Source organism: Halichoerus grypus, chromosome 15 (assembly GCF_964656455.1).
Source record: "Halichoerus grypus chromosome 15, mHalGry1.hap1.1, whole genome shotgun sequence".
Taxonomy (NCBI): Eukaryota; Metazoa; Chordata; class Mammalia; order Carnivora; family Phocidae; genus Halichoerus; species Halichoerus grypus.
Window position 1 is genome coordinate 59,630,567 of NC_135726.1, and position 27,585 is coordinate 59,658,151.

At 46.2% G+C, this 27,585-nt stretch overlaps 2 protein-coding genes and 1 pseudogene across 8 annotated transcripts in view; 1 reads left to right on the forward strand and 2 right to left on the reverse strand.

Annotated features, from left to right (window-relative positions):
- The window catches only part of LOC118535578 (zinc finger protein 586-like), a 56,750-nt gene extending 37,185 nt beyond the window's left edge, over positions 1-19,565 (forward strand). For 2 of the 3 annotated variants that reach the window (XR_004917244.2, XR_013444240.1), the window contains 2 exons: positions 5,025-5,223; positions 19,436-19,565. The gene's annotated coding sequence lies outside the window, so the exon portion shown is untranslated. Of the gene's footprint in view, positions 1-5,024; positions 5,224-19,435 lie in introns of those variants that run through there. The other variant, XM_078063053.1, reaches the window with a different exon arrangement.
- LOC118535589 (thioredoxin domain-containing protein 17 pseudogene) lies at positions 3,129-3,639 on the reverse strand (annotated as a pseudogene).
- LOC118535574 (zinc finger protein 550-like) lies at positions 3,129-27,438 on the reverse strand. Of its 5 annotated transcripts, none has more exons than XM_036091938.2 (5): positions 27,167-27,438; positions 26,560-26,598; positions 26,030-26,105; positions 24,465-24,591; positions 19,219-21,856 (listed from the first exon to the last, which is right to left on the reverse strand). In XM_036091938.2, the coding sequence occupies exons 3-5, from the start codon at positions 26,063-26,065 to the stop codon at positions 20,868-20,870; spliced, it is 1,152 nt and encodes a 383-aa protein (XP_035947831.2). In that variant the 5' UTR covers positions 26,066-26,105; positions 26,560-26,598; positions 27,167-27,438; the 3' UTR covers positions 19,219-20,867. The 5 variants fall into 5 exon arrangements, with proteins under 5 accessions (XP_077919191.1, XP_035947831.2, XP_035947832.2 ...); XM_036091939.2 differs by having other exon boundaries at positions 26,030-26,132; XM_078063065.1 differs by lacking the exons at positions 19,219-21,856; positions 24,465-24,591; positions 26,030-26,105; positions 26,560-26,598; positions 27,167-27,438 and adding exons at positions 3,129-6,101; positions 6,991-7,086; positions 9,312-9,438; positions 11,754-11,975.
- Between the last annotated feature and the right edge of the window lie 147 nt (positions 27,439-27,585).

Below are 27,585 nucleotides of genomic sequence, written 5' to 3' on the forward strand. Positions count from 1 at the left end.
CATCTTCTGAATAATCACATACTAAAAATAAAGGGAAATAAAACAAAGGCCCAACATGGAGTCCCTTATGTTAAGCCCTATGTCACCAAACCAAGACTTCATTACAGTTTGGCTCTCCCAAAAATGGAACCATAAACCATCAGGATCTCCTGATCAGCACTAGTCAGGTACTTTGCCTGATGGACTCCAGCCATCTCCTGAAGCAAGGTGACCTTGTAGGAACCAACCCACTTTTTGCCTAGGATGACTTCTTTGTCCTAACTTCCTTCTCCCTTATAAAAGTATTTCATTTTGTTTTTTAAGACAGAGAGACAGCAAGAGAGGTAACACAGCAGGGGGGGTGGGAGAGGGAGAAGCAGGATTCCCGCTGAGCAGGGAGCCCAATGCGGGGCTCGATCCCAGGACTCTGGGATCATGACCTGAGCCGAATGCAGACACTTAACAACTGAGCCACCCCGGCGCCCCAAAAGTATTTCATTTTGTACAGCTCCTTGGAGTTCCCTTCTGCCTGCCAGATTAGATGCTGCCCGATTTGAATCAATTTTTGCTCAAATAAACTCTTAAATGTTACAAAAAATAAAGGGAAATAGTAATTCTTAAGTCAAGAACACAAACATACAGAAGTGACTGAAGTTACTATCCGTATTGGTGAACATGGACACCATGTGCCTCCTGATATGAAGTACTATGAAGATACAGTATCACTTCTGTGATTTCAGTGTAAACAATGCAAAAGGAAAATATCATTAGGAAACATCAGAGAAACAGATGGAAATTCTACAAAATTCATGACCTATCATATCCAAGGAACTCAAAGGCTAATTAACTTTCATTAAAGGAGTGGAGAGCAATGACAACAAAATGCCTCATGCCGTTCTGGGTTTGGTCATGGACCCCTAAAGACACCAAGGGGCAATATTAGGACAAATGGTAATATTTGAACATGCCCTGTGGATTACATAATAGTATTTTACCAATACTGAATTTCCTGATTATGATAATATTCTGATAATATAAGATGTGCCCTTAGGAAGCATGCACTGAAGCATTCACTTGTACAGAGGCAATATATTTACCCATTAATTCAGATTGTTCAGAAACCCACATATGCACATGTATGCCGGGAGAGACTAATAAAACAAAAGATGCAAAACAAACAATTGTTTAATCTGGGTAGAATTTATACAAGAGTATTTTGTACTATTCTTGTACTTACTGTAAGTTTAAAGCTGAAAAATTTAAAAATTCAAAAATCAATATGTTTTACCACTTCATACAAAATGGTATCATAATCAACTCAGATGATGCATAAAATATAATTTGATGCTAATTCACCCATTCTTTGGCTTTAAAAAAAAAAACCCACAAAGTATAGAATGGATTTTCCTTAAACATTGAAAAAATTCTACAACACACGCCATACATATGATGTTAATATTTCACCCAAGATCAGAGACAAAAGAAAAATAATTGGGATCTCCTGGCCTTCAACATTACAGAAACTATCTAGTGTTGTATGGCAAGAAAAAATGTATACGTATATGCATTAGAAAGGAAGAAATAGATTGTTCTTTCACCTCTTTAAAATACATGCCAGGGCACCTGGGTGGCTCAGTTGGTTAAGCAACTGCCTTCGGCTCAGGTCATGATCCTGGAGTCCCGGGATCGAGTCCCACATCAGGCTCCCTGCTCGGCAGGGAGTCTGCTTCTCCCTCTGACCCTCCTCCCTCTCATGCTCTGTCTCTCATTCTCTCTCTCTCAAATAAATAAATTAAATCTTTAAAAAAAAAATAAAATAAGATAAAATAAAATACATGCCAGACACATCATCCATACCAGCCCTAATGCGAACAGTCTTAATGTTGGGACTCCTCCCTCTCCTGTGTTTTTCTTCACCGCTGTCCTGCTTTTCTCTTTTCCACAGAACCTATTCCCTTCTAACATGCTATGGAAGTTAGGAACATTGCTGTTTTCTCACCCAGAATGTAGGTTCTACGAGGGCAAAATTCTTTTGGTGTTTTGTGCATTTCATATACCTAAAAGAGTCCAAGACTCACATAAGATATACAATAAATGATTTTTTGGAGCACTAAATGTCACCTTTTGTGACATTTGTAAGAATCCACTCTGCTACTTATCCTAACTTTACTAATTCACTACCACCCTCCCTTCAGGCTCAGTACCCTGAGTGCACTCAAGAATGGAGAAGAATCCTATTTTGGAGACAAAATTTTCAAGGTGATTAAGAATCCAACAAAGCGATGTGCTCAATTTCCTTTTTAGATTTCAGTGTACTCTGCTCACCTACACTAGGCATTAAACTCCCTCCCTGCTCAAGGACAGGATTCCCATCTCAGTCACCCAGGTGCCCCACTCCTCACAGTGTGCCCAGAACACACTAAGTGGTCATGTAGATGAAGGATGGAGGTCTCAGGAGAACCCTGCTGAGCACAGCAGCAAGTGTATAGTAGGACCTGGCACTGAACATATTAAGACTGTATGGAAAAACCTTGAAGTTGAGGGAACAAATCCTCCGATGTCCTTCATCTAGTGGAAAATGCATCACTCCTGCCTTGGGACAAACTGGGGTCAGCATCCCAGGCATGCAAAGGAGAACCTTTGATAAAAACCAAGATGCTTCCAGAGGGGGTTTCTCCAACTCTCTTGAACTCAAGGCTCAGTCACAAGTACGACCACAGCTACGATACACCCTCCAGAGAGAGGACAGAAGAGGGCAGGGGGATTTGAGTCAACTCTCCTTTCTGAAGGACAGGAAACTATGCACACTATCCAAACAAAAGCTCTTATTAACTCATCAAGAAGTGCAGTCGTACTATGTGCACCACAAAAAAGGCGCATGCCCACTATGAAAATGTGAACGTGTAGTCTTTTAAAAGGCGCTGAGGAAAGCTCCAAGTGAGGAAATGATCACTTTCTATTTTTCTGTACATTTTTAACCCATTAACATTATCTTGTGTACCTTGAAAACTAGTCTTGAAGGGAAGTCCACAGGATGAATGTAAAATGACCACAGCCAATGCGGGCACACAGGGCATGGTAAGTCCATGGTGGCAACTGTGAGGCCCACACAAACCCGACACCCACATGTACACAACCAGAATCTCCTGTTCAAATCCCTGGCACTTCATTTATTTATTTATTTACATCATCGTTTATTTATTGCTAACATGAATTCAAAGCAAGTATGCAATTGCCTTTATACTAAGAGGAAATCAGGAAATCCAGACACAATTGCCACCATCAAATCTTAATCTTCAGAGAACAGCATCGGCACGAGGTTGGCCTGAAGACACCGAGATGCCACCAGTTTTGAGGTGTTCCATACTTAAGTAGTGTAGGCACTGCCGTCACTTCCAGGTTTCTTCTGAAGTCATTATTTGGATCTTTCCGATCAGGTTTTTCTCCCACTTGGCAGTAGATGAACACACATCCTTCACTAATACGCTTCAGCCCCTCTCATACGACCGGTTCAGCCCGCACGCAGTCAGGGCAGCAGCTCTTCCCCCCAGCGTCCTTAGAGCCAGTGAAGTAGGCGAAGATGGTCTTGTCATGGTGCTGCTCCACGGCCCGGCGGAACTCCTCCAAGCCGGACATGCTCACCTCCTCGCAGCCTGCCATCGGGAGGGCTCGCCGCACTCGGCCGGCAGGGGCCCCAGGAGGCGCGGCCACGGGCTGGCACTTTATTTTGAAACAAAACTTCACACAACCATTTGTAAGATCAGACAATGAGAATACTGTGTTTGTTTTTCTGGGCTTATCATGAATTTACCTCAGCAGAGTGTTTTATTTCACTGGTTTTAGCAGTAATTCAACCCCTAGAAAGCTGTGGAGGGGGACTTGAGAATACACAGTCCTCTACATGGGATTAACCTGTGAAACCCCAAGAATAGGAAGGAATTAGGCCCCAACTGAGAAGGCCACACCCATACCATCAGGGGAAAAATACAGAAAACAAAAGAGCAGAATGGAATCAAAAAGTGAGGGAGAACATCAGGCATTCAAAAACCACACAAACAAGGAGTTTTACTTAAAAATATCAAAGCCTTAAACAGTCTGGAGGGAGCATGTTTTAATGTGGCTGTTGTATGCAGATCCTTCAGACAACATCAGAAGCAAGTGGCATGTGATGTTATTTTCAGAATTCTAACTTCTTCTAAGTTCAAGTATCTCATGACTCAGCCTTCATATTTCTCACAAAGAATGATGCTCCTTGTGGGTAGAGATGTGGAACAAGGCTTCCAGCAAACGTCTGTAGAGCTATCCTCACTGTCCAAGCTTCCGGACACAGGACAGCAGTGAACACACATAAAAACAAAGGGCTGAGACCCTTTCTCTCAAACATTCCCCCCACCAAAATAATAAAACTGATGAAAAACTAATAGGTTTGGCAGGGAAATCTGAAAGAGTTTGTGAAGACATTTGTTTTTTCAGTTTAGAGTCTAGGTTTCCATCCCCTTCTTTTTATTCTTCTTTTAAAAATAATGCTAAGATGGCTTTCTAAGTGTCAACCAAGGAGCAGATCGGTGGCCGGAGGTCTTTGTAAGTGCACAGTACCCACTGTCCGTCTCCCACATGCTTCTCATGGGCACATTAAGGCCCACGCTGTGTCCCATTCCATCTGACTCTTGACATAACAGTAAGCGCTGACCTGTCCACAGGTTTTCTCACAGCAATGACATTGATGTGGTTCCTGATCATTACGAATTCTCAGATGGTAAGTAAGAGTCTTCTTCTGGCTAAAGATTCCTCAGTAGTTGCATTCAGAATGTGTTTCCCCAGGGCTTTCTCTGATGTTGACAGAGGTGGACCCATGGGTGACCTGCCTTCTCGAAATTCTCTCCGGTATGAATCCAATGATGAGTGGGGGCAGAGCAGTGGCTGGAGGCTTTCTCGTGTTCACTGCATCACAGGCCTCATCTCCAGTGTGACTACTCATGTGTTTGAAGAGCCAACAAAAATTCTTCACACTGAAAGGGTTTTGGTTTTTGTTTTTCTTCCTCCAGTGTGGATCCCCTTATGAAGGACAAAAGAGGAGCAGGAGCAGTGGGTGAAGGCCTTTCTCCATTCACGGCACTGAGAGGGCTTCGCTCAAGTGTGAACCCGCTGGTGCTGCAGGAGGTGTGACCTGCGTTTGAAGGCCTTCCCACACTCCAGACACTTGTATGGCGTCTCCCCCGTGTGGATGATGGAGTGCTGAATGAGGTACGTGCTCCGATGAAAGGCTTTCCCACACTGGGCACACTCATAGGGCTTCTCCCCAGTGTGAATCCGCTGGTGCTGCATGAGTTCTGAGCTGCATCTGAAGGCCTTCCCACACTCCATGCAGTCGTAGGGCTTTTCTCCAGTGTGGATGATGTAGTGCTGAATCAGGTGTGCTCTGTTGCTGAATGATTTCTCACATTCTTTGCACTCAAAGGGTTTTTCTCCGGTGTGGGTCCTGTTATGCCGAATAAAAGTAGAGCGGTGGGTGAAGGCCTTTCGACACTGACTACACTCGTAGGGCTTCTCTCCAGTGTGAATCGGATGGTGCTGCATGAGGTAGGACCTGCGTTTGAAGGCCTTCCCACACTCCATGCACTTGTATGGTTTCTCCCCGGTGTGAATGAGGTAGTGCCGAATAAGGGTTGAGCTCTGGCTAAAGGCTTTCCCACATGCATTGCATTCATAGGGCTTCATTCCAGTGTGAACCCGCTGATGTCGAACAAGGTACCACTTCCGGTTAAAACCTTTCCCACACTGCTTGCATTTGTAGAGATTATTCCCTGCATGAATCATGTGGCCTTTACCTGGTCCCTGTGGGTCACATTCACGGAGAACGTGTCCCTGAGAGTGCAGACTATCATCTGTCCCCAAACCGTCATCTTCAAGGCTCATTCTCCCACGATGGGTCTCCTTTTGAGCATCTGTCCCAGGCTTCAATTGACCTTTCTGCATTTCCAAAAGCCCTTCCCAATCCCTGGCGTGCGCCAACCTGGAGTCCCTTGAAGATCCCTGAGTCAGGCTTCCCTGGAGCAAGGCTCCCTCAGACAAAACCAGCTGAGAAGTGCTTGGGTCCCTGGTCTGAAGTTTTGCATTGTCACCTGCAGAGAAGCCAATACAGAAGAAACAAATTCAACACTTCAGTGGGAAAGTGAGGATGAAACAGTACCCTGGGATTGCTGTGTTCCACAGCTCTGTATCCTGGGTTTCCAATGACTGTCTCTGGTCCTTGTATCCTTGACACCATTAAAGGGAAAATCCAGAGGACAGGCTGGACCAGGGAACCGAGGATCTGGAGTGGAGACCCCTCCTCACAGTCCAGAGGAGAGGAGGGAGGACATAACACTGTCTGTGGGGTATTTGCTTCAAGAATTGATGTCTCTTGGTGTTAAGAGAGTACACAGAAGTGGCACCGAACAGGACTGGGATGAAAAAGAGGTCATCTTCCCAGAAGTGTCCCATGAGCTAGGTCCTAATGGAGAATCAGAATTGCCAGAGAGAGAAAGAGGAAGGGAGCACTGGGTTGGAATGGGAGGAGCAAGCATGAGTAGAGTCACTCTTGGAGAGTGCTGAACAATTAAAGGAAGAAAGGGCCCCAGATGCCTGGTGAAGCCAACAATGAAGTGGGATCACCATAAAAGGAAGAGAATTAAGACTGAAGAAGAGGGATGGAGGGACACTCAGGGACAAATGGTATAAAAGACAAGCTTCTGCTCTGCTGGGAGGCATCATGTCGTGGTTAAGAGGGCTCTGGAGCCAGAAAGCCATTGGTCCAGTCCTGCCTCTACCAAGTGAGTGATCTTGAACAGGCTACTTTTTTCTTCAAAGCATGATTTCCTCATCTGAGAGACTAGGAGACTCCATCTCATTCATGTTCTCCATGAATGTGACCAAGAGGTCACTAAGAGTTTCACAGAGAAGTTCAGAGGCACTGGTTCCTTGCATGCTGAAGGCTCCCACGACTCCACCTGACCAGCTGTCCCCTCCTACCTGAGCAGGTGCTACGTGAGAGGCCTCTCTTTCCTGTCCATAGCTCCTGCCCGTGCTCCAGTAGATGGGTCAACTCTGGTTTGGGAACCGGATGCCCTGTTGATGGAGAAAGAAATAGGTCATGGTGTATTAGAAGAAAGCAGTATCTCCATCCCCTCTGGGACTTCATGGCAGGGACAAGAACTGAATGAAGCTGTGGAGAAAATGCTGACCTATGACCTGGAAACCACCAACTGCACAAATCCCATTCTTGGGCTGCAACTGCCATAGAGGGTGGTGCTGTCTGTCCAGACAACATCAGTGTCCTTGAACCTCATCGACAGAAGCCAATCCTACTCAGGGGCACACCACTTTCACACACAGCCATGAGACCCTGGGAAGGGGAGCCCCTCCTTCCAGAAGGGATTCTGTAATTAATCTAAGTCACTGTTCTCAAACACCCTGTACTTCAGAACCACTTAGGGATGCTTGATTCCAACCTCAAACCAAAAGAAACAAAACTGCTTGAGGTGAGGCCTAGCCAACAGTATTTCTGGGCTCTCCCTAGGGAATTCTCTCTTCCAGAGAGAACTAAAAACTGCCAGGGAAGAAACTGGTGAATGGCATCTCTGATCACTGGTAATCTGAGAGAGGCAGGTAACCTGAGCTGAAGACAAAGCCTTTATTCCAATGTGAGGGGAGGTTGAACAAGGGGGCTGCTTCCTCAGTCCTGGCTGCAGCACCCCACAGGCCCAAAAGGGAGCCAGCCTGAGGAACAGGGAGATGCCTGGTCCAGGGAGAGGAGCAGAGAGAACCTTCACATCCCTGAGGATAGAACTAGGTGGCTGCAACCTTCAAGCTGGGGGCCAGCCCCACCCTGGGGCTTCTCATTAGGTGAGATAGGAGATTTCCTTCAGGGGAAGCTGGTTTCCAGCTTGCTTTTTTGTTTCGTGCAGCCAGACACAGCTCAACAGAGACAGGTGGGTTCTGTACAGAATTTCAAGGACTAAGGCACCAGGACCCACTGAAGTCTATCAACTAGCAGATTCTGATCCTCAGCCCAGGACTCATTCGGACAAGTCTCGGTAACAGTCACTGATGTGTCCTACATGCCTGGCCCGGAGCTCAGGGAGGGGCAGGAGAAAAGGTGAACCAGACGTTCCTTTGGCTCTGCCAGGAGTTGAGCCCCCTCTCACCTCAGGGCCTCTTCTTGTACTGGTTCCTCCACCTGGAACCCCTCCTCCACCTCCCCTCCAAGCTTCAAGGCTCAGTTCCAATGTCACTTCCTGAGATGCCTTTTTTGAAGCACCCATGATGGATTATGACCACCTGGCTACATACTCCTAAGGTCCCCTAATATTTCTATGTATGACTCATCACAATTCATCTAAGAATTGACGTCTGCCTTCCCACCTGAACTCAGAGTGAACGGTCTGCATTCTCACACACACGGTGCCATTGTCACTGATGGCTTGTCTTTAAGCGGCCCCACTTTTAATTTTTGTTACGTATTTTGTTCTAAAAGGGAACTCTGTTTTGCTCTGGTAAATGAGCAAAGTCAAGTTCACTCTCCACAAATGGCAGGTTACCATCAAAACACAACAACGAGATCAAAGTAATGCCATCAGAGCCCTAGCAAGTTCATGTAGATAGTTCAGGACTGTGAGCTACAAGCTGTCCCTTCTGTTGAAGAGAAAAATTACCCACAATTAGGGCACATGAAATACTCAGCACTCTTCTGAGACTTTCTCTTGACACCAGTCAGCCTTCCAGACCGAGGAGGTTAAAGGACTGGCTTTCTCAAGGTGTCTACCTCTGGCATTTTGTGCCATTCCTGTGCACTTTCTAAAGCATCTCCTACCTCAGTGGAGGACTGTGACCCAGGCCTCAGAAGAACAGGTGATGATCATGGAGACACCAGGGGTCTTTTTATAGCTACTATGTTGTTTAGGAAGATCCCACAGGGGGCACTGATGACAAATGCCATATGGGGATCTGCCTGACTCACCCTCTCTCCTGAGAACAGCCCATCACTCACAGCCCTGCTAACTGGGCCCTGGACGCCTGACCCAACCAGGCTCCTATGCAGTCTGGAATATGGAGGTCAGACGGCAGCTTGAGCATGCTGGGTATTGGGGTGAGGGTTTGTGTTCAGAAGGAGGATGTTTCTATTCCAATGATCCCTGACAGAGACCTGATGGAGGGAGACCAGGTAGGAAGAGAAGGAACCAGAAAACTGCAGGGTCTTCAGGGAAGAGGGAAGATAGCTGCTGTGACCTTCTTGATCAGCCAGGAATCAAGAAGGCTGGGTTACCCCACAGGGATGAGAGGTGAGCCCTTACCCAGTGAGACCAGAAGCCCACAAGTCTCCAGCATCACTTCCTGGTACAGGGCCCTCTGGTCCAGGTCCAGCTGTCCCCACTCTTCCTGGGTGAAGGTCACAGCCACATCCTTGAAGGTAACCAAAACCTGGAAAGTCAAACAGAGGTAATGATGTTGGCCTTGTGCTGTTGGATGGGGTCAGAACCCTGTAACTCAGTCTCTGGTCAAGATGTAGAGAGACCCAGGCCTGCATCACTGAGGTCTCCTGAGGGCAGAGCTCTGTGCTGGGCTCAAGGGGGAGAGAGATGCAGCCTTTGGACATAATGCAATTATGGCTGAGAGAAGAACCTCCCCTGGGAAGCCGCTGGAGATGACAGACAGCAGCATTCCCATGAGGATGGTGGGGGCAGACAACAGGTGACCTGGGACATCAGAGGAACAGGGAAAATGATCATGATGATAATTCCAACAATGAGAACTGCAGCAATAGCAGCCGAGTCTCCTTGGTGCTCCCCATGTGGCCGCCCCAGCTGAGGGCTTCACACACTGAGATAAAGTGATTAAAAATCCCCTATTCTGGAGCCAGACTCCCAGGGACCAAATTAAGACTCTTGAATCTGACACTTGCCAGCTGTGACCATGGGGCGGACATCCCATCATTTCTCTAAGCCTTGATTTCCACATCAGTACAATAATCCTTCCTACTTCACCAGGCAGTTCTGATAAGTAAAGAGAAAATGTTCACATGGAAAACAGTGGAGTGCCTGGCCTGGAATGTGTTCAATGTATTTTGTGACTTTTACTAATCCTCCCACAGCCCATGAGGTCAATGCCACCATTACCTCCAGCAGCCTGAGGCTCAGGCAGCTCTAGAAAGTTGCCCACAATATCACATTTAAGGAGCAGAGACAGGATCTGAACACCCAGCAAAAGATGACAGAATTACCAGAAAATAGGCAGGTGGGGGCCAGGGGCACCTTAACTAGAAATAAAACAGCCAGGAAAGGCTATTCTAAGCGGTGGCATGGATACACAGGAGGAATACGGACAGACAGCCCTGCAGGGACCTGGGGACAGGGCCTGGGATGGAAGTGCAAGGGCAAAGGCTGCAGAATGGGAAGGAGTTTGACAAGTTCAGTACCACCCAGCTGGGTGCAGTGAGCAAGGGAAGAAGGGAAAGGGAGCACTGAGGTAAGTCTCAGGGGCAGACGGAGCAGGGCCCTGAGGGCCACGGTGAAGGCTGTGTGCATTTAATACAAGTATGATGGGAGCCCCTGAGGGGGAGACCCATTCACTCATTCAACCATTTATTGAGTACCTTTTACAAGCCTAGGCCGTTCTAGGTCTTGGCATAGGGCAGCAACAGGCGCTCACGATCCAGGGCTGGAAACAGATCCTAAACAAGCAACTAAAATCAGCAAGACAATGTCAGAGGGCCCTAAAGATTCCAAAGACAAGAAAACAGAGCAAGGAGACGACTTGTAGTCCACTTTACATGGGGCAACATGGAGGCCGTCTTTCAGGCTGGCACACTGGAGTGGGTCTGAAATAAAGTGAGGGAGGGAGCCATGTGGATGGGAGTCAGACGAGTGCTGACAATGATCAAGGCTATGAAGAGGGTACTCGAGGTGACTGCTGGGGACTTACCCGGACCCCCTTGTGCGTTTGTGTCCAAAGGGACACCAACACTCCTGAACACTATCATCACTGACCGTTTGAATGGACTCACGTTTCAAACCTAACGGAATGTCTTAAACAAGAAAATAGATCCACTACCGTCAGGGGAAAGTCAGTTCCATTTGCTGTCAACGGAAAGATAAATCCTTGGCCTTCCTGGCTGCCAGCCTGCCCTTCCGCCTTTTCTGCCCTAGCACAGCAACAAGTCCAAAAACCTACTGCCTCTCCTCCACCCCAGCCCTTAGCTTTAAAGGCCAGAGGCCAGGACGGGGCAGGGCCAGACTCCCGCCGTGCTGAGCCAGACCAACAGGCTCAGGAGGCATCTCCGAGGACGGAGCTCCCAGAGCGATGCTCCCGGGACCTGCTGGACACCGGGGACACACACCACCCACAGACCCCTCTAGTTCCCTCAACCCAGGACGAGGAACTGTCAGTACTCCTCTGTTTTACACCCGAGAACACGCAAGTCCAGCGCAGCGGGGGGACTCGCTCAAGGTCACGGCCTCGGGAAGGGGCGCGGCCGGAACCCACAGGGGGGTCTTGGGACTGCGGGTCGGGACACACGGTGTGGGGCGGGGGGCGGGGGGCGGGGAGGGGGGTGTAGAAGCCACTCCTGACCCTTCCACACAGCATCCCACCGGTTGCCAGGAATGGGCGCTACCCCACGCAGCCCCCGACCTGCCTTCCGGAGCCGAGAGGGACGCACCCCGAGCGCCGAGAGACAGCGGCAGGGGTGCGGCGAGGCGCAGGGTCACAGGGCACTGCCGCCCCGCACGCCCACTCACCTGCGCCGGGTCCACGGGCGGCGCCATCGGGCCGCGGGGACAGCAGGGCCGCACGAGGCCGCCGCGGGGCTCCCGCGGGCTTAGCCGGCCGTCGCCCAGGTTCCACGGAGATGCGGGCGAAGCCCCTCGCCTCCGTTCCCCGCTCCGGCCCGACGAGCCACCGGGAGCTCACCCGCACGCACCCACCCGTCACGTCACAGCATACGCCCACCCGCGACACCGGAAGTCCCGCCCCCGCCAGCGGGGGCCCAGCAACGCCCCTTCGTGCGGCACAGCCTTCTGGGTAATGTAGTTTTTGTCCTGCCTCCGGCCCAACGAGGAATCCTCTGCTCTTTCTAGGAGCCAAGGACCCAGCGTCCAGGACAGGGACACTGGGAAAGGGTGTACAGAGGCTCCAAAGAAGAAGGGGGCAGCATCGGGTACTCCTACAGGGGACGCACCGAAATTTCCCAAAGTGCGTTTTCTGTATCTTTTTATTTTAGAAGTTTCTAATGGAGCAAGCTGTATTGTAAAATTTTTATTTATTTATTTATTTATTTATTTATTTATTTTTAAGATTATTTATTTATTTATTTATTTGACAGAGAGACACAGCGAGAGAGGGAACACAAGCAGGGGGAGTGGGAGAGGGAGAAGCGGGCTTCCCGCGGAGCAGGGAGCCCGATGCGGGGCTCGATCCCAGGACCCTGGGATCATGACCTGAGCCGAAGGCAGACGCTTAACGACTGAGCCACCCAGGCGCCCATAAATTTTTTTTTAAAGATTCTATTTATTTATTTGACACAGAGAGACACAGCGAGAGAGGGAACACAAGCAGGGGGAGTAGGAGAGGGAGAAGCAGGCTTCCCGCTGAGCAGGGAGCGGGATGGGGAGCTGGGTCCCACCTGAGCAGAAGGCAGACGCTTAAGGACTGAGCCACCCAGGTGCCCCTGTATTGTAAATTTTTAAAACCACATTTTCCTGCTGCCTCAACATCCTACAAACCGGCTGTGAGCACCCCATCCACGTGACCGGGTATACCAGTGTGATAACAAGGTTAGTCCCCTATACAAATTCCTTTTTTTGTCCTTCCCTGTGATCTAGTGACATTCCAGTGTATTAATGAAATTCTCTCACGTCATTTGTCTGTGCACCCACCTTGACTCCCAATAATGACACTTGCCTACGGGTCCTTACTCTGTCTGTGGGCTCCATCCAGTTCCCTGGCTCCATCTGGCCTCCCATCTGGCCTCTTGTATGGGGTAGCCGTCTTCTAGGAGCTGTGAATGTAATGAATCCTTTAATTTCATATGCCACTGAGAGTATAATTTACACAGCCTTGTTGTAGTGTTGCTTAAAGACTCCACAAGGGGGACTTATTCCTGCATTCACTGTATGAAGGAGTAACACAAGATATCATAATGTTATATCATAGTGTCACTTAGGTACAAAGTACCTTCACTCAGAGCTTCAAACTAATAAACATTATCTTGTTGCTCTTCAAATAGACTGAAGCTTTAGAGTCAACTTTGTGAGTTGGCTCAGGGTCAAGAGAGAAAAGACTTCACACAAGCCATTACTGGGATATTGGAGAGGAAAATGTTGTGTGTCCCTGAAACAGGTAGAGAATAGTGAAAAATTTGTTTTCTGTAAGATTTTAAATAAGTTTATGAAGTTCCTTCAAATTTTATGTGGAATAAATAAGATAGATTTAATTTACCTAAAATGAGAAGTTTGACATAAATTATAATTTTAAGATTATTATTATCCAAGTGTCTTTATATTTATTCTGCCCTTTCTATTAAAAATTATTCCCTTAAACTAAGGCAATATATTATAGATTCCATTCAGCAGAACAGGAATCCAAAGAAAAACCTGAATGTACACACTGCAATGTTAGTCATGAAATGCATGCTTTCCGTAGTTGGCAACCAACAAATATTATTGCTCTTCAACTATATGTTGATCAAAGCTTCAGTCATTTTTGTGGGCTTTGGTATGTGCAGTCAAGGGACAAGGAAGAAAGAATTCAGCTAGGGTCACGGCAAGGGAAATGTCAGAAGGAAACAGATGGGGTGCCTGGGTGGCTCAGTCAGTTAAGCATCCAACTCTTGATTTCTGCTCAGGTCATCGTCTCAGGGTTGTGAGATTGAACCCCACATTGGGTTCTGCACTGGGCGTGGAGCCTGCTTAAGATTCTCTCTCTCCCTTCCCCTCTGCCCCTACCTCCCTAAAAAAAGAAGAAGCAGCAGAAGCAGCAGAAGGGGCAGATGATGTAGCATTTTGCCTGTTTCCCATGCAAAGAAATTCTTCCCTGCATGGATACATCTCAGTATTCCAACCCCAGCAATCTCACCTGTTTCTCCCCTCCTCCGTATATTTCTAACTGAATTTCCTAACACAGATACTGCTATGGGCTGAATGTTTGTGTCCTCCTCAATTCATATGTTGAAAACCTAATGCCTAATGTGATGGTATTAAGAGATGGGACCTTAGGGAGGTGATTAGGTCATGAGGGCTCTGCCTTAGAAATGGAATTAGTACCCTTATAAAAGAGAGCCTAGGGAGTTTCCTTGCCCCTTCCACCATGTGAGGACACAGTAAGAGGAGGGCTGTCTGTAAACCAGAAAGTGGGCTCTCAGTAGACACCAAATGTGCCAGCACCTTGATCTTGGACTTCCAACCTCCAGAACTGTGAGAAATTAAATTTCTGTTGTTTATAAGCCACTCGGTCTATGGTATTTCCTTATAGCAGCCCTAACAAACTAAGACAGATACAATTAATTTTAAAATCTTAGACTTATCTGAAAAGAAGAGCCACTTGACAAATGTTTTTTCCTGCCGTGATAGTAGCTACTATGATCACAGTCTGAGCACATGTGCAAAGGGGGCATCTTATTCCTGAGATAAACATTCTGGGGCACCTGGGTGGCTTAGTGGTTTGAGTGTCCAACTCTTGGTTTCAGCTGGTGTCATCATCTCAGGGTTCTGAGATTGAGCCTTGCATCAGGCTCCACACTCAGCGGGGAGTCAGCTTGAGGATTCTCTCTCCCTCTCCCTTTGCCTCTCCCCCAGCTCACGTGCTCTCTCTAAAATAAATATATTTAAAAAAAACACCTGATCCTCTCTCTCTGCCCCTCCACCATCCTCCCCCTACTCACTCTCTCTCTAAAAAAACAAAACAAAAAACATGGTTGTTGTTTGAGGATGATGTTAGTGATCCAAATAATCATTCTGGAAATTGCTAAATAGAGCAAAGGTATCAAGCTCTTTCTTCCCTTTTTGGTACTGAATAGAAGTAACTGAATAGAAGGTAACTGAATAGAAGATTATGGAAAATTCTTTATGCTTCTTTAGAATTTCTAGCTAATAAATGCAGAAATAGAGTAGAAGTAGGATACAAATGTGTTTCAATAGTACATTAAATAATCAACTACCCAATGATGATCATTGCATGCTGACAATGTATAAGATGCATGGAGAATGGTATTGGATAGAGAACACTAATAACATTAGGACTCATCACAAAAGAGAGACACCCTTACATCAGAGCAGACTTACTCGAGGCAGTCACAATTTCTCAGCACTGTGTGTAGAGTTTTATGGCCAAAGGCTGAATCTGGGTTTTGAACTTGTTTGGATGGCAAGACTATTAACTGAAATTAGGGTTGTTGGAATATGAGCTCAAGGTGCATTTGAGACATTCAAGTGAAGACATTGGATTGAGAATTTAGGACGGCATTTGGAACAGACTCAGGATCTTAGTTGAGGTTGGATATGGGCACTTAGTGACTGGCTAGTTAGCCTGAAGGATGATTAGAGGGAAGAGGCCACAACTTGACAGTGAAGCCAATTCATTTGCTTGATGGCTGCAGCTGCCTCTGCAGTCAGATGTGAAATAGACAAGACTAAATATCATATTTGTATTTAGAGGACACGAAGGTCAGACAGACACAGTGCAAGGGAATGCCTTTAAGTCTGATAGACAAAGAGGAGGACAAATAAATGAATGGAGAATGTGGAAAAGGGTGGGATGCAGAGTACAATACAGACAGTAATTTCAAGGAGAAGAAATATCTTTTTTCCTGAGTCATGAAGACAGTCTACAAGAAAATATATGATATTATTTTTTGTTATGGTTAATACTATTGCATCAATAATTCTAAAATCTATTTTGTCTAAGTGTTGCTAACCTGGCTTTATTTTCACTTCCATTTGCATGGCAAATGCTTTTTCATCCCTTCACTTTCTTTTTTTTTTTTTTTAAGATTATTTATTTATTTATTTGTCAGAGAGAGAGGGAACACAAGCAGGGGGAATGGGAGATGGAGAAGCAGCCTCCCCGCGGAGCAGGGAGCCCGATGCGGGGCTCTATCCCAGAACCCCAAGATCATGACTCAAGCCGAAGGCAGACACTTAACCGACTGAGCCACCCAGGCACCCCTCATCCCTTCACTTTCAATCTGCAGATGTCTTTAGGTCTGAAGAGTCTCTTATAGGGAACATATAGATGGGCTCTTACTTTTTAATCCATTCTGTCACCCTACTTTTGATTGGAACATTTAATCCATTTACATTCAAAGTAATTATTGATAGGTATGTACTTATTCCCATTTTGTTATTTGTTTTATAGTTGTTTTGTTGTTTTTCTCTGTTCCTTTCTTCTCTCATGGTTTGCTGGCTTTTTTTTTTTTTTTTTAAGATTTTTATTTATTACTTGACAGGGAGAGAGAGATAGTGAGAGAGGGAACACAAGCAGGGGGAGTGGGAGAGAGAGAAACAGGCTTCCGCTGAGCAGGGAGCCCGATGCAGGGCTCGATCCCAGGACCCCAAGATCATGACCCGAGCCAAAGGCAGACGCTTAAGTTACTGAGCCACCCAGGCACCTGTTTGCTGGCTTTCTTTAGTGATATACTTGGATCCCTTTCTCTTTACTTTTTGCATATCTACTACCAGTATTTGATTTGTGGTTACCATTAGTTTTATATATAACATCTTATGCATATAGCAGTCTAAATTAAGTTGATGGTCATTTAAGTTTGAACCCATTTAAAAACACTAAATTTTGGGCGCCTGGGTTGCTCAGTTGGTTAAGCGACTGCCTTCGGCTCAGGTCATGATCCTGGAGTCCTGGGATCGAGTCCCACATCGGGCTCCCTGCTCAGCAGGGAGTCTGCTTCTCCCTCTGACCCTCCCCCCTCTCATGCTCTCTCTATCTCATTCTCTCTCTCAAATTTAAATAAATAAAATCTTTAAAAAAAAAAAAAACTAAATTTTTACTCACCACCCCCCCATGTTTTAGGTGTATGGTATCATACTTTACATCCTTTTATTTTGTGAATCCCTTGACGGTTTTTATAGATATACTTAATTTTATAGCTTTTGTGCTTTCTACTTTTCTTACTTTTGCTTCTTTCCTTTCTACCCCTTTTAACATTTCTTGTAAAGCTGGTTTAGTGGTGATGAATTTCTTTAACTTTTGTTTGTCTGGGAAACTCTTTATCTGTCCTTCCATTCTGAATGATAGCCTTGTTTGGTAGACTCTTCTTGGTTCAGGTTTTTTCTTTCAGTACTTTAAATATATCATGCCACCCCTTCTGGCCTGCAAAGCTTCTGCTAAAAAATCAGCTGATAGACTTATGGGATTTTCCTTGTATAAAACTGTTTTCTTGTTGTTTTAAAATTTTTCTTTATCACTACTTTTTGCCATTTTAATTACTATGCATTTTGATGTGTACCTCCTTGGGTTGATTTTGTTGGGAGTCTCTCTGTGCCTCCTGGATCTCGATTTCTGTTTCTTTCTGAAGCTCAGGAAGTTCCTGACAAATCCAGAACAGCAAATTCTGATAAATGACTAAGCAACTTCAACAAATGGTCTAAGAATTAGACGATGAAGTGGTTTTAAGTTAGTAGTGACTAGACACATCTACTAAAGGTCATATATATCCATTTTGGATCTGATTGCCTTAAAGAAGAGTTTAGGAAAACTGAGAGAACAGAGCACTGACAATATATCTTATGATACTTCAAATATTTTGTTTAAAAAAGTTATTAGGATTACAAAAGAGTCCTTACATTTTGGAAATGCACTCTGAAGAGATTAGGCATTGAACAAGATGTTGGATTATAAGTAAAATAATCTAGTAATATGAGTGGGGATAGAGGAAACAAAAACAGCCAAGAATTGATCAATGTTGAAAGACTAGGGTTGGACTCATAAGGCTTCATGACACATTTCCTTTTATGTATATATCTGAAAATATTCATTGCAAAAGGCAAATATGTCTATCATTTAGGAGGAATGCATTAAAATGGGCAGAACGGGGCGCCTGGGTGGCTCAGTCGTTAAGCGTCTGCCTTCGGCTCAGGTCATGATCCCAAGGTCCTGGGATCGAGCCCCGCGTCGGGCTCCTTACTCAGCGGGAAGCCTGCTTCTCCCTCTCCCACTCCCCCTGCTTGTGTTCCCTCTCTCGCTGTGTCTCTCTCTGTCAAATGAATAAATAAAATCTTTAAAAATAAATAAAATAAAATGGGCAGAACATTTGGTTTCAGGGGGTAAGCATGTATCAAAACACAAGTTGTATACTTTAAATATGCATAATATATTATAAGACAATTGTACTTAAATAAAGCTGTTTTTTTAATTTTTTTTTAAGATTTTATTTTTCAACAGAGAGAGAGAGACAGCAAGAGAGGGAACACAAGCAGGGGGAGTGGGAGAGGGAGAAGCAGGCTTCCCGCTGAGCAGGGAGCCCGATGTGGGGCTCGATCCCAGGACCCTGGGATCATGACCTGAGCCAAAGGCAGACACTTAACGACTGAGCCACCCAGGCGCCCAAATAAAGCTATTTTTTTAAAGTAAATGTAATTAAGGATGCCTGGGTGGCTCAGTCGGCTAAGTGTCTGCCTTTGGCTCAGGTCATGATCCCAGCATCCTGGGATCGAGTCCCACATCGGGCTCCTTGCTCAGTGTGGAGACTGCTTCTCCCTCCGCCTGCCACTCCCCCTGCTTGTGCTCTCTCACAAATTAAATAAAATCTTTAAAAAAAGTAAATGTAATAAATACTCAAAAATTGTCACTTCCAAATTTTTACTATGTCTTACTCATATATATTCCTGAGGTCATTGATGACTACTGTTATCTGTATGGTGGATATAGAATACAGTGTTGTGCTACTGCATATTTCTTCCCAAATCCATGTTCAGTGACATCATTTTGGCAACCTGAAATTGACTAGGATGGGAGTATATACATGAGAGAAACTGACAAACACTACTCAAAAATAAGAAGAATAAACATTCATATAAGAAACATTGCGGAATCTCAAAATAATTATGCAGTGTGGAAAATATCAGAAAAGAGTACACACTTTATGACTCAATTCATGTAAATTCTAGACAGTTTTTAAAGAAAGTAAATCACTGGATCCCTGTAGGTCTGGTAAAGACAAGGAGAGATTATAAAAAAGCATGAGGTACATCATGGTTGTTCATCATCATGATAATGATGGTTTTATGGGTTTAAATGTATAACAAAAATTTTCAATTGTTCACCTTAAATATGTGTAGATTATTGCATGTCAATTATGCCTCAATAAACTCCCCCCAAAAAGTTCAAAATAAAAAATCTGAATCACCCACTTTTTGTAAACCAGGTTTAACAACCCAGTACTGACTCCACTCTATTTTTCCTTATTCCTGAGGAAGAGCAGCCCTGAATCTGTGCAGGAAAAATTGGTGAGCAATGGAAGCTGTTCCAATCTGGGACAAATCGAACACTGGCTGGACCACAAAAGCCACATCCTGGGACAACATCATCTCCATTCTGTCTTCATTTCTCTGCCTTCTTGAGGGCAATGGATGACCACTGAGGTGAACAGCCCAGGAAGACAATGAGAATTCACAAAATCTTCAGATTATTTGCTCTGACAATGATTTCAGCTACAGGAGAGACACAGCTCTGGAAGTACTGTAACTCCTCACAACCACAGTCAATGGAAGATTTATGGATGCGCTTTCAGAAGAGGCATATCTCATCTCGTTTGCTGCAGGCCTCTCCCCGGCCTATGTATTACGTCCACGATGTCAGTACCATTTATGGTTGAAACTGGCTCCTGTAGTCTGGCGAGTGATACCGGTCTTCAGAATTATAAACATCAGGACACTTTGCTCCTTTGTAGAACCTGGTGAAAATCTTTCCCTCAATAGTGCTGGGCATCACGTGACACCCTCTGGGAGCAAGAAAATAAATTCATGCCATTCCTAAAGGCACCAGAGCTTGCCAAAAAAAGGGACCCTTCCTTAGGGTGTCCTATGGTCTCACAATAGATGGAGGCATCTAGGCCACAAATTAGGACCACGAAGCACTGAACTGGTTCCTAGTCTTGTGCAGCAATGCAAATTAGGCCAAAACTGGAATGAGAACTACTCTCTGTCATTGTATTGTCCCCACTGAGCTGCACAAAGTTGGGGCCCCTACACAAGCACGATTCTGTGTTCCACCCAAAACAGTGACTACAACTCCCATGACTAAAGATAGATTAAACAATAAGAACTTTATTGCTGCACAAACCAGAACAATGAGGCAGATCGTTACTGGTTGGTGACCTGAAGGCTGGAAAAATCAACTACAAGTATTAGGTGAAACCAACAATTTCCATGAAGAAGGTAAGCCTTCCCTCCTAGCCTCCAGCAGAGCCTATTCTTAGCCCAAACTGGGTCATATTCCTACTTAATCAGAAAAGGGAAATCACTGTAAGAGCAAAGACTACTCAAGATTTCCTCCAGGGAACGGGAGAGAACACAAACATCTGCCTTGCCTTAGGCACATTGGGGTGACCAATGAAACACTATACAAGGTAATGGAAGTGGGATGGCTTCTACTAGAGAAACTGGCAGTGATCTAACTCTGGTAAGAGTCCTGGGTGGTTTGGAATGTGCAGTGCAGCTCCTGTAAACCTCACACATGCCTATACACTCATGGGGAATTTCACCCCTCCAGTTGCTTGCAAGTACGAGGTTCAACTTCAGGCACATGGCTCCCTCACACAAACTATTTAGTGCCATTAGAGTGAACAAGGAGACAGCATGTTTTCTTCAAATCTAAGCCTATTTTCAAGTGTGGACTTCCTGATGCTAAACAACATCAGATGTTGCAGTGAGGGATTCCCCATATTTCCTGCATTCACGGGCCCTCTCCAGGGTGTGAAATTTACGGTGGAGATTGAGGCTGGAGCGTTGGCTAAAGGATTTGCCACACTTGCTGCATCCATAAGGCCTTTCTCCAGTGTGAACTACCTGGTGTTGAATGAGAACAGATTTTTGCCTAAAGGATTTTCCACACTGGCCACACTCATGAGGCCTTGCTCCTGTGTGAATGCTGCAGTGCTGAATAAGGCTGGTGCTTCGACTAAAGGATTTCCCACATTCACCACACTTATAAGGCTTTTCTCCAGTGTGAACTCTCTGGTGTATAATGAGGGTGGCTCTTTGCCTAAAAGATTTTCCACATTCACTGCACTCGTAAGGCCTTTCTCCAATGTGGACTCTTTGGAGCTGAACAAGTGAGTACTTGCAGCGAAAAGCTTTCCCATATTTGATGGTCTCATAAACCCTTTTTCTAGTGGAGACTCTTGGGTGATAAACAAGACTCCATTTGTGGTTCGAGGCTTTCCCATCATGTGATTTGTAATGACTTTTTCCACTATGAAAGGCCTCCCCACACTTGGTGATTTTGTTTGGCTTCTCACTGTTGAAAATGACCTGGTGCTGGAGAAAGCTCCATGTGGCCGGGAACTCCTTTCCAACCTTCCTACAGGTGAAGGGATTCCCTGACACATGGAACATGCAGCTCTTTACAGATGAGACCCTCTCTACCTCCCTTTGCTCTGCAGTGTAATGCTTCTGAAGCTGGTGTAGGTTTGCACATGCTCCATCCAAGTATAGTTTCTGCCCAGGTAGATCAGCCTGGTGCAAAATGTCTTTCAGGATTGGGACACATTTCTCACAGGGGTGAGTCTTCTGGTTGGATGGACCTGCCTTTGGAGTCCTGACCCGTGACAAAACTTCTCCAGAAACGCTCTGTTCAAAAGGTGCCTCTTCATCCTCCATCCCATGCCAACAAACTGAAAAAAGAGAAATACTGATGAATCATGCTGACTATGCGGGAGAGTATTCATCATGCTTTTTTTTCAGCTATCTGTATAATATGATGTTTTCACATCTTTTAAAACCTTGATGGTAGAGGAGACAACGACCTGAACAACCCTACAGACCAAAGGGAGCTAACACACATATACAGAACATTCCATTGAACAGCAGCAGAATACATATTCTACTCAAGAATGCAGGGAAAAGTAACTAGGATAGATCATACGGTAGGCTACAAAACAAGTCTTAACAAATTTAAGAAAGCTGAAATCATATAAGTATCTTTCTTGACCAAATGCAATGAAAAGTAGGAATTAATAACAGGAGGATAATTGGAAAATTCACAAATATGTGGGAATTAAAGAACACACTCTTGAACAACCAATGAGTCAAAGATGAAATCAAAAGGGAAATCAAAAAATATCTTGAGATAAATGAAAATAAACAATATACCAAAATTTATGGGATCCAGTAAAAGCAGTTCTAAGAGGGAAGGCTATAGCAGATATATATCTACATCAAGAAAAAATGAAAGATCCTAAGTAAACATTCTACCTTCACATCTTAAGGAACTAGAAAAGAACTAAGCCTGATGTTAGCAGCAGGACGGAAATAATAAAGGTCAAAGTGGAAATAAATAAGTCTAGAAGAACAATAGAAAAGATCAAAGCTAAGATGTTTTGTTTTGTTTTTTTAAAGATAAAATTGACAAACCTTTAGACTATGGAAAAAAAGACTCAAATAAAACTAGAAATGAAAGAGAAGACATTATAATGGATACCACAGTAATATAAGGATCATAAGAAACTACTGTTAACCTCTGTACATCAACAAACTGGATAACCTAGAAGAAAGGGATAAATTCCTAGAAACATACAACCATGAAGAAATAGGAAATCTGAACAAATCAATAATGAGTAAGGACATTTGAGTGAGTAATCAAAAACTTCCCCTTAGGGGCGCCTGGGTGGCTCAGGCATTAAGTGTCTGCCTTTGGCTCAGGTCATGATCCCAGGGTCCTGGGATCAAGCCCCGCATTGGGCTCCCTGCTCGGCAGGAAGCCTGCTTCTCCCTCTCCCACTTCCCTTGCTTGTGTTCCCTCTCTCGCTGTGTCTCTGTCAAATAAATAAATAAAACCTTTAAAAAAAAAACAAACTTCCCCTTAAAAACAAAAAACAGGGGCGCCGGGTGGCTCAGTTGGTTAAGCGACTGCCTTCAGCTCAGGTCGTGATCCTGGGGTCCCTGGATCGAGTCCCACATCGGGCTCCCTGCTCGGCAGGGAGTCTGCTTCTCCCTCTGACCCTCCCCCCTCTCATGTGCTCTCTCTCATTCTCTCTCTCTCAAATAAATAAGTAAAATCTTAAAAAAAAAAACAAAAAAAACAAAAAAAAACAAAAAACAGGGTGCCTGGGTGGCTCAGTCAGTTAAGCGTCTGCCTTCGGCTCAGGTCAAGATCTCAGGGTCCTGGGATCGAGCCCCACATCAGGTTCCCTGCTCCGTGGGGAGCCTGCTTCTCCCTCTCCCTCTGCCTGCTTCTCCCTCTGCTTGTGCCCTCTCTGCCAAATAAATAAAATCTTAAAAAAAAAACAACAAAAAACAACCAAACCTTCCCCCAAAAGAAAAGCATAGGATTTGATGGCTTTACTGATGAATTCTATGAAATATTTAATGTCATTCCTCCTCAAACTCTTCCAAAAAACTGAAGAGGAGGGAACACATCTTAATTCATTTTACAAGGCCAGCATTACCCTCAGACCAAAGCCAGGTAAAGATACTACCACACAAGAAAATTATAGGTCAATATCCCTGATGAACCTAGACGCAAAAATCCTCAAAAAAATACTAGTAAACCAAATTCAACAGCACATTAAAAGGATCATACACCAGGGCACCTGGGTGGCTCAGCTGTTAAGCGTCTGCCTTCGGCTCAGGTCATGATCCCAGAGTCCTGGGATCGAGCCCCACGTTGGGCTCCCTGCTCCGCGGGAAGCCTGCTTCTCCCTCTCCCACTCCCCCTGCTTGTGTTCCCTCTCTCGCTGTGTCTCTCTCTGTCAAATAAATAAATAAAATCTTTTAAAAAAATCTAATAAATAAAAGGGTGATTATCCTCACTACTTCTCTCTCCTGCAACCTGATTGTGCCTGTTCTTGAATCTGGAAAAATTAAAGGGTACCTCCTGGTGGATTACTATAACCTTAATGTTGTGGTCCCATCCATAAGGACCCCATCTCCAACATCAATATTCAAATTACTGACTCAATCAGTAATGTAGAGCTCGGAACACAAGGTGCCATGGATCCGGACAAGTCATCCTGCCAGGGAGAGGACAAACAAGGTAAGGTGCATTAGGCTGACGGCAAGACTCCCGAATCCCAGACCATTCCCGAATGCTTGGAGCAACAGGACTTAGGTCTTCTCAGGGCAGTGCGCACACAGCTATGGTCTACCACTGATGACACATATGCCAAGAAAATGGGGACGTGCGCAGAACCCGTGGTCTAGCTGTGGAAAGGGCAGAGCTTCCTGTGAAGTAAAAGAGGAAAGACAAAAACCAGGACGCTGGGGTGAGTGTGAAGGCCTTACCCAATGAAGCTATCAGTGCCAAGTTCTCCAGCATCGCATCGTGGTACAGCTGTCTCTGAGCCTCAGCAAGGAGCCCCCACTCCTCCTGGGAGAAGTAAATGGCCACGTCCTCAAAGGTCACACAGCCCTGCCACGATGGGGATAGATCATTGCTTGATCAGTTTCTTTTCTAGGACTCCCAAGTTTCTTCACCCAGACATACATCCCCTGCTCACCCTCCTTCCAACGCCCCACCCTGGAGCCAGATACCTGCTCTCTTCTCAAGGTATCACGATCGTTGTGACTGCCCACAACAACAACAGGCATGTGGGCAGGGAGACGCCATCTAAACACTGAGCCTGGCATTAGGGCATATGTCCTCATGTCAGGCGACTGTGGGTCCCCCAGATTGTGCCTTCGAGGCACAACCAAATGTGGGCTCACCCTTCCACCTTATGTCCTCAATGTCATGGCCCTAGGTCCTTCAGTTCATATTCTCTCTTCATGTAACTGTTTCTACCATACCTCTCTCTCAGTCTCACTCTGTAGCCACTTCTACCCTCCTACTCAGAAGCATCACCCTGTCCTCCCAACATGTTACCCATATGGCATCCAGGTGGTATTTGGCAAATTCAAACAGGATCCAGTACTACCCCAGACTTCCAATGGTCCCCACTGCCAGAGGGGACAAAACCTGCTTGAAGGCCTCCCTGCTTAGTTCTTGCTTCAATCCCAGCTACCAAGAACCACCTGCAGATCTCAGGACCCCATGGCTCTCTTCCACTTGTGATGCACTTGAAGTTCCCTCATCAGCCACTGCCTTCCTCTCCATCACATCATCCTTCAGAGCCCAGCCCTGGAGGTCTTCCACCCCAGCCCCAGTGATGCTCCTAGATGGTGACTTGGGACCCTGTGCTAATTTGCCAGCCTAACTGAAACACCTAAGATACACCAAGGGACACAATAAATTCCTGGTAAGTCCATAGCATGAATAAACCCTAGTCTGGGCCTCGGTGTCATCTTGTCTCAATTACTCTTGTGACACGTTCCTCTTATGTCTATGCTTCCTATGGACGCCTTGGCCACCTGACAGATTGTCCTCTCTCCCACAACCTTCCCAAAACCATTTCTCTCCCTCAGCTATGTTTATGAGGCCGAGCACCCCACCCAGATGCCCAGGCATGACACCCAATCACGGCTCTTACCTTCCCCTTGCTGGGCAGCCAATACCTTTATTGTCCACCACCTTCTGAATGTCTCCCTACTGAACCCCTCCTCAGAGTTCCAGACCTGTGTGGCCATCTACTAATTGTTCTCCACACATTTTTCTTTGAAACATCTCCAAGTCTTAAGATAGCCAAAAACAAAACTGATGTCCCCGGTGAAAATTAATCTTACTACCAACTTTAATATCCTGGTTAATGGAGTTTCCATCCTTCCAGCTGCTGAGCCCTGAAACTCTCTTCCTCTCTCTCTCATTCGCAAAATCTGAAATTCTGGGCAGCCCTAATTAAAAAACTGATCCAGAATCCAGCTCGCTCTCCCACGTCTACAGCCACCTCCCTGGTACAACCACCAACTCTCACCTGAAGTATTGCAGTTTCCTCTTCCGTTCTTCCCATCGCCTCCCAACTCCAACAGCATCTGCTCTCCCTCTCCAGGCTGCAGCCACAGGGAGCCTGATGAAACCTGCGTCAGATCACCTCCCTCTGTTCCAAACCTACGTTTCCCACCACCTCCAGAAGAGACACCCAACTTTTCATGGAGCCATTCCACGCCTGACCCCTTCCCACCTGTTCTCTGTTCTCCTTTCTCTCTCATGATAAGAAGGGAGAACTGCAGTTCCCTGAACAAACTCATCCTCACCTCCTAGCATGAACATATTCTGATACCTATGTCTGGAACAATCTTTTATACCTCATTGTATTGGGTGCCAGCAATAGGAAACTCTCCATATAACTTCCAGCCTGGATTTATGACCCTGGGCTTGGAGTTTCTTCAGGGTCTCCTGGACCAAGAAGAGTGGAAGAGTGGCAGGCAAAGAGTCAGAGGACACAATCCCAGAGACAAAGGGTGGGATCAGGACCATTGAGGGCCCGGAATATCCTTCACTCACCTTCCCACAGTCCATAAGTGCTTCTCTGGTCATGGGAATCTGTGAGAAGATGAGGGACATCAGAGGGATGTAACCATTGCAGGGCTCCATAGGCTCAGGCCTCCCTGCACCCCTGCCCAGCCCTGGAGCCAGGTGACCCGGGATGACTGCATTATCTCTCAGCCTCGGTCCCCAGTGCTGACTCTTACAGCTGTGTGACCTTGGACAAGGACTCAACCTCCCTGTGCCTCGGTGTTATCATCCCTTTTCCAGTCTGTTCTAACTCTGAGCAACTTTTAGAAAACTTTGAAAAGCCTAACTCAGATCCTGTGTCTCTTCTATTCACAACCTTCCATGCCTCCCAGCATCCTGAGAATTAAGTTAAAACCCGGCACTCTCCAGGAGCATTTGCTCCTGGATCAATCGCCCCAGCAAACCGGTCCCTCTGCCTGTAACATTCTCGCACTTCATCACGCTGGCTTTCAGATATGGGGACGCCACCCATGATCTCCCCACTGTCCCAAACACCGGGCCCTGGGCGGCAGGGACGCGAGCAGGCGCCCCGCCCTCGGGCCCTTAGGATCTGGGTCGGGGGAGGGCGGGAAGGGCCCGGGGGACGAGCGCTCACCTGAGCAGGGTTCCGGGCGTGGCCCCGGCCATCGGACTGTGTGGGCGGAGCGGGGGTCATAAGAAGCCGGCGACAGAGACGGGACCCGTGCACAGTTGTCAACCACCGCCGTCGACCTCACGCCAGCTGCCGTGCAGTGGGGACAACCCCTCCCCTATCGCTTTCTCGTTCCCATCACCCCGGGCGCACCTTCCCGCTCCTAAAGGACTCAGATCGCCGCTGCGCGCGAGAGCGGTCAAAGTGACTGCCGCGACGGCGGTGCCGGAAGTCCCTCCCCGATGCTCTGGTCCACAAGCGGAAACGCCCTGTTTCTGCGCGTTCATTGGCTGCATCCTGGGCACGCGGCACCGGGCATTATGGGTAACGTAGTTCCCACGGTTTCCCGGGCCCAGCCAGGGGCCCTCGGCACGAGGTCCGCA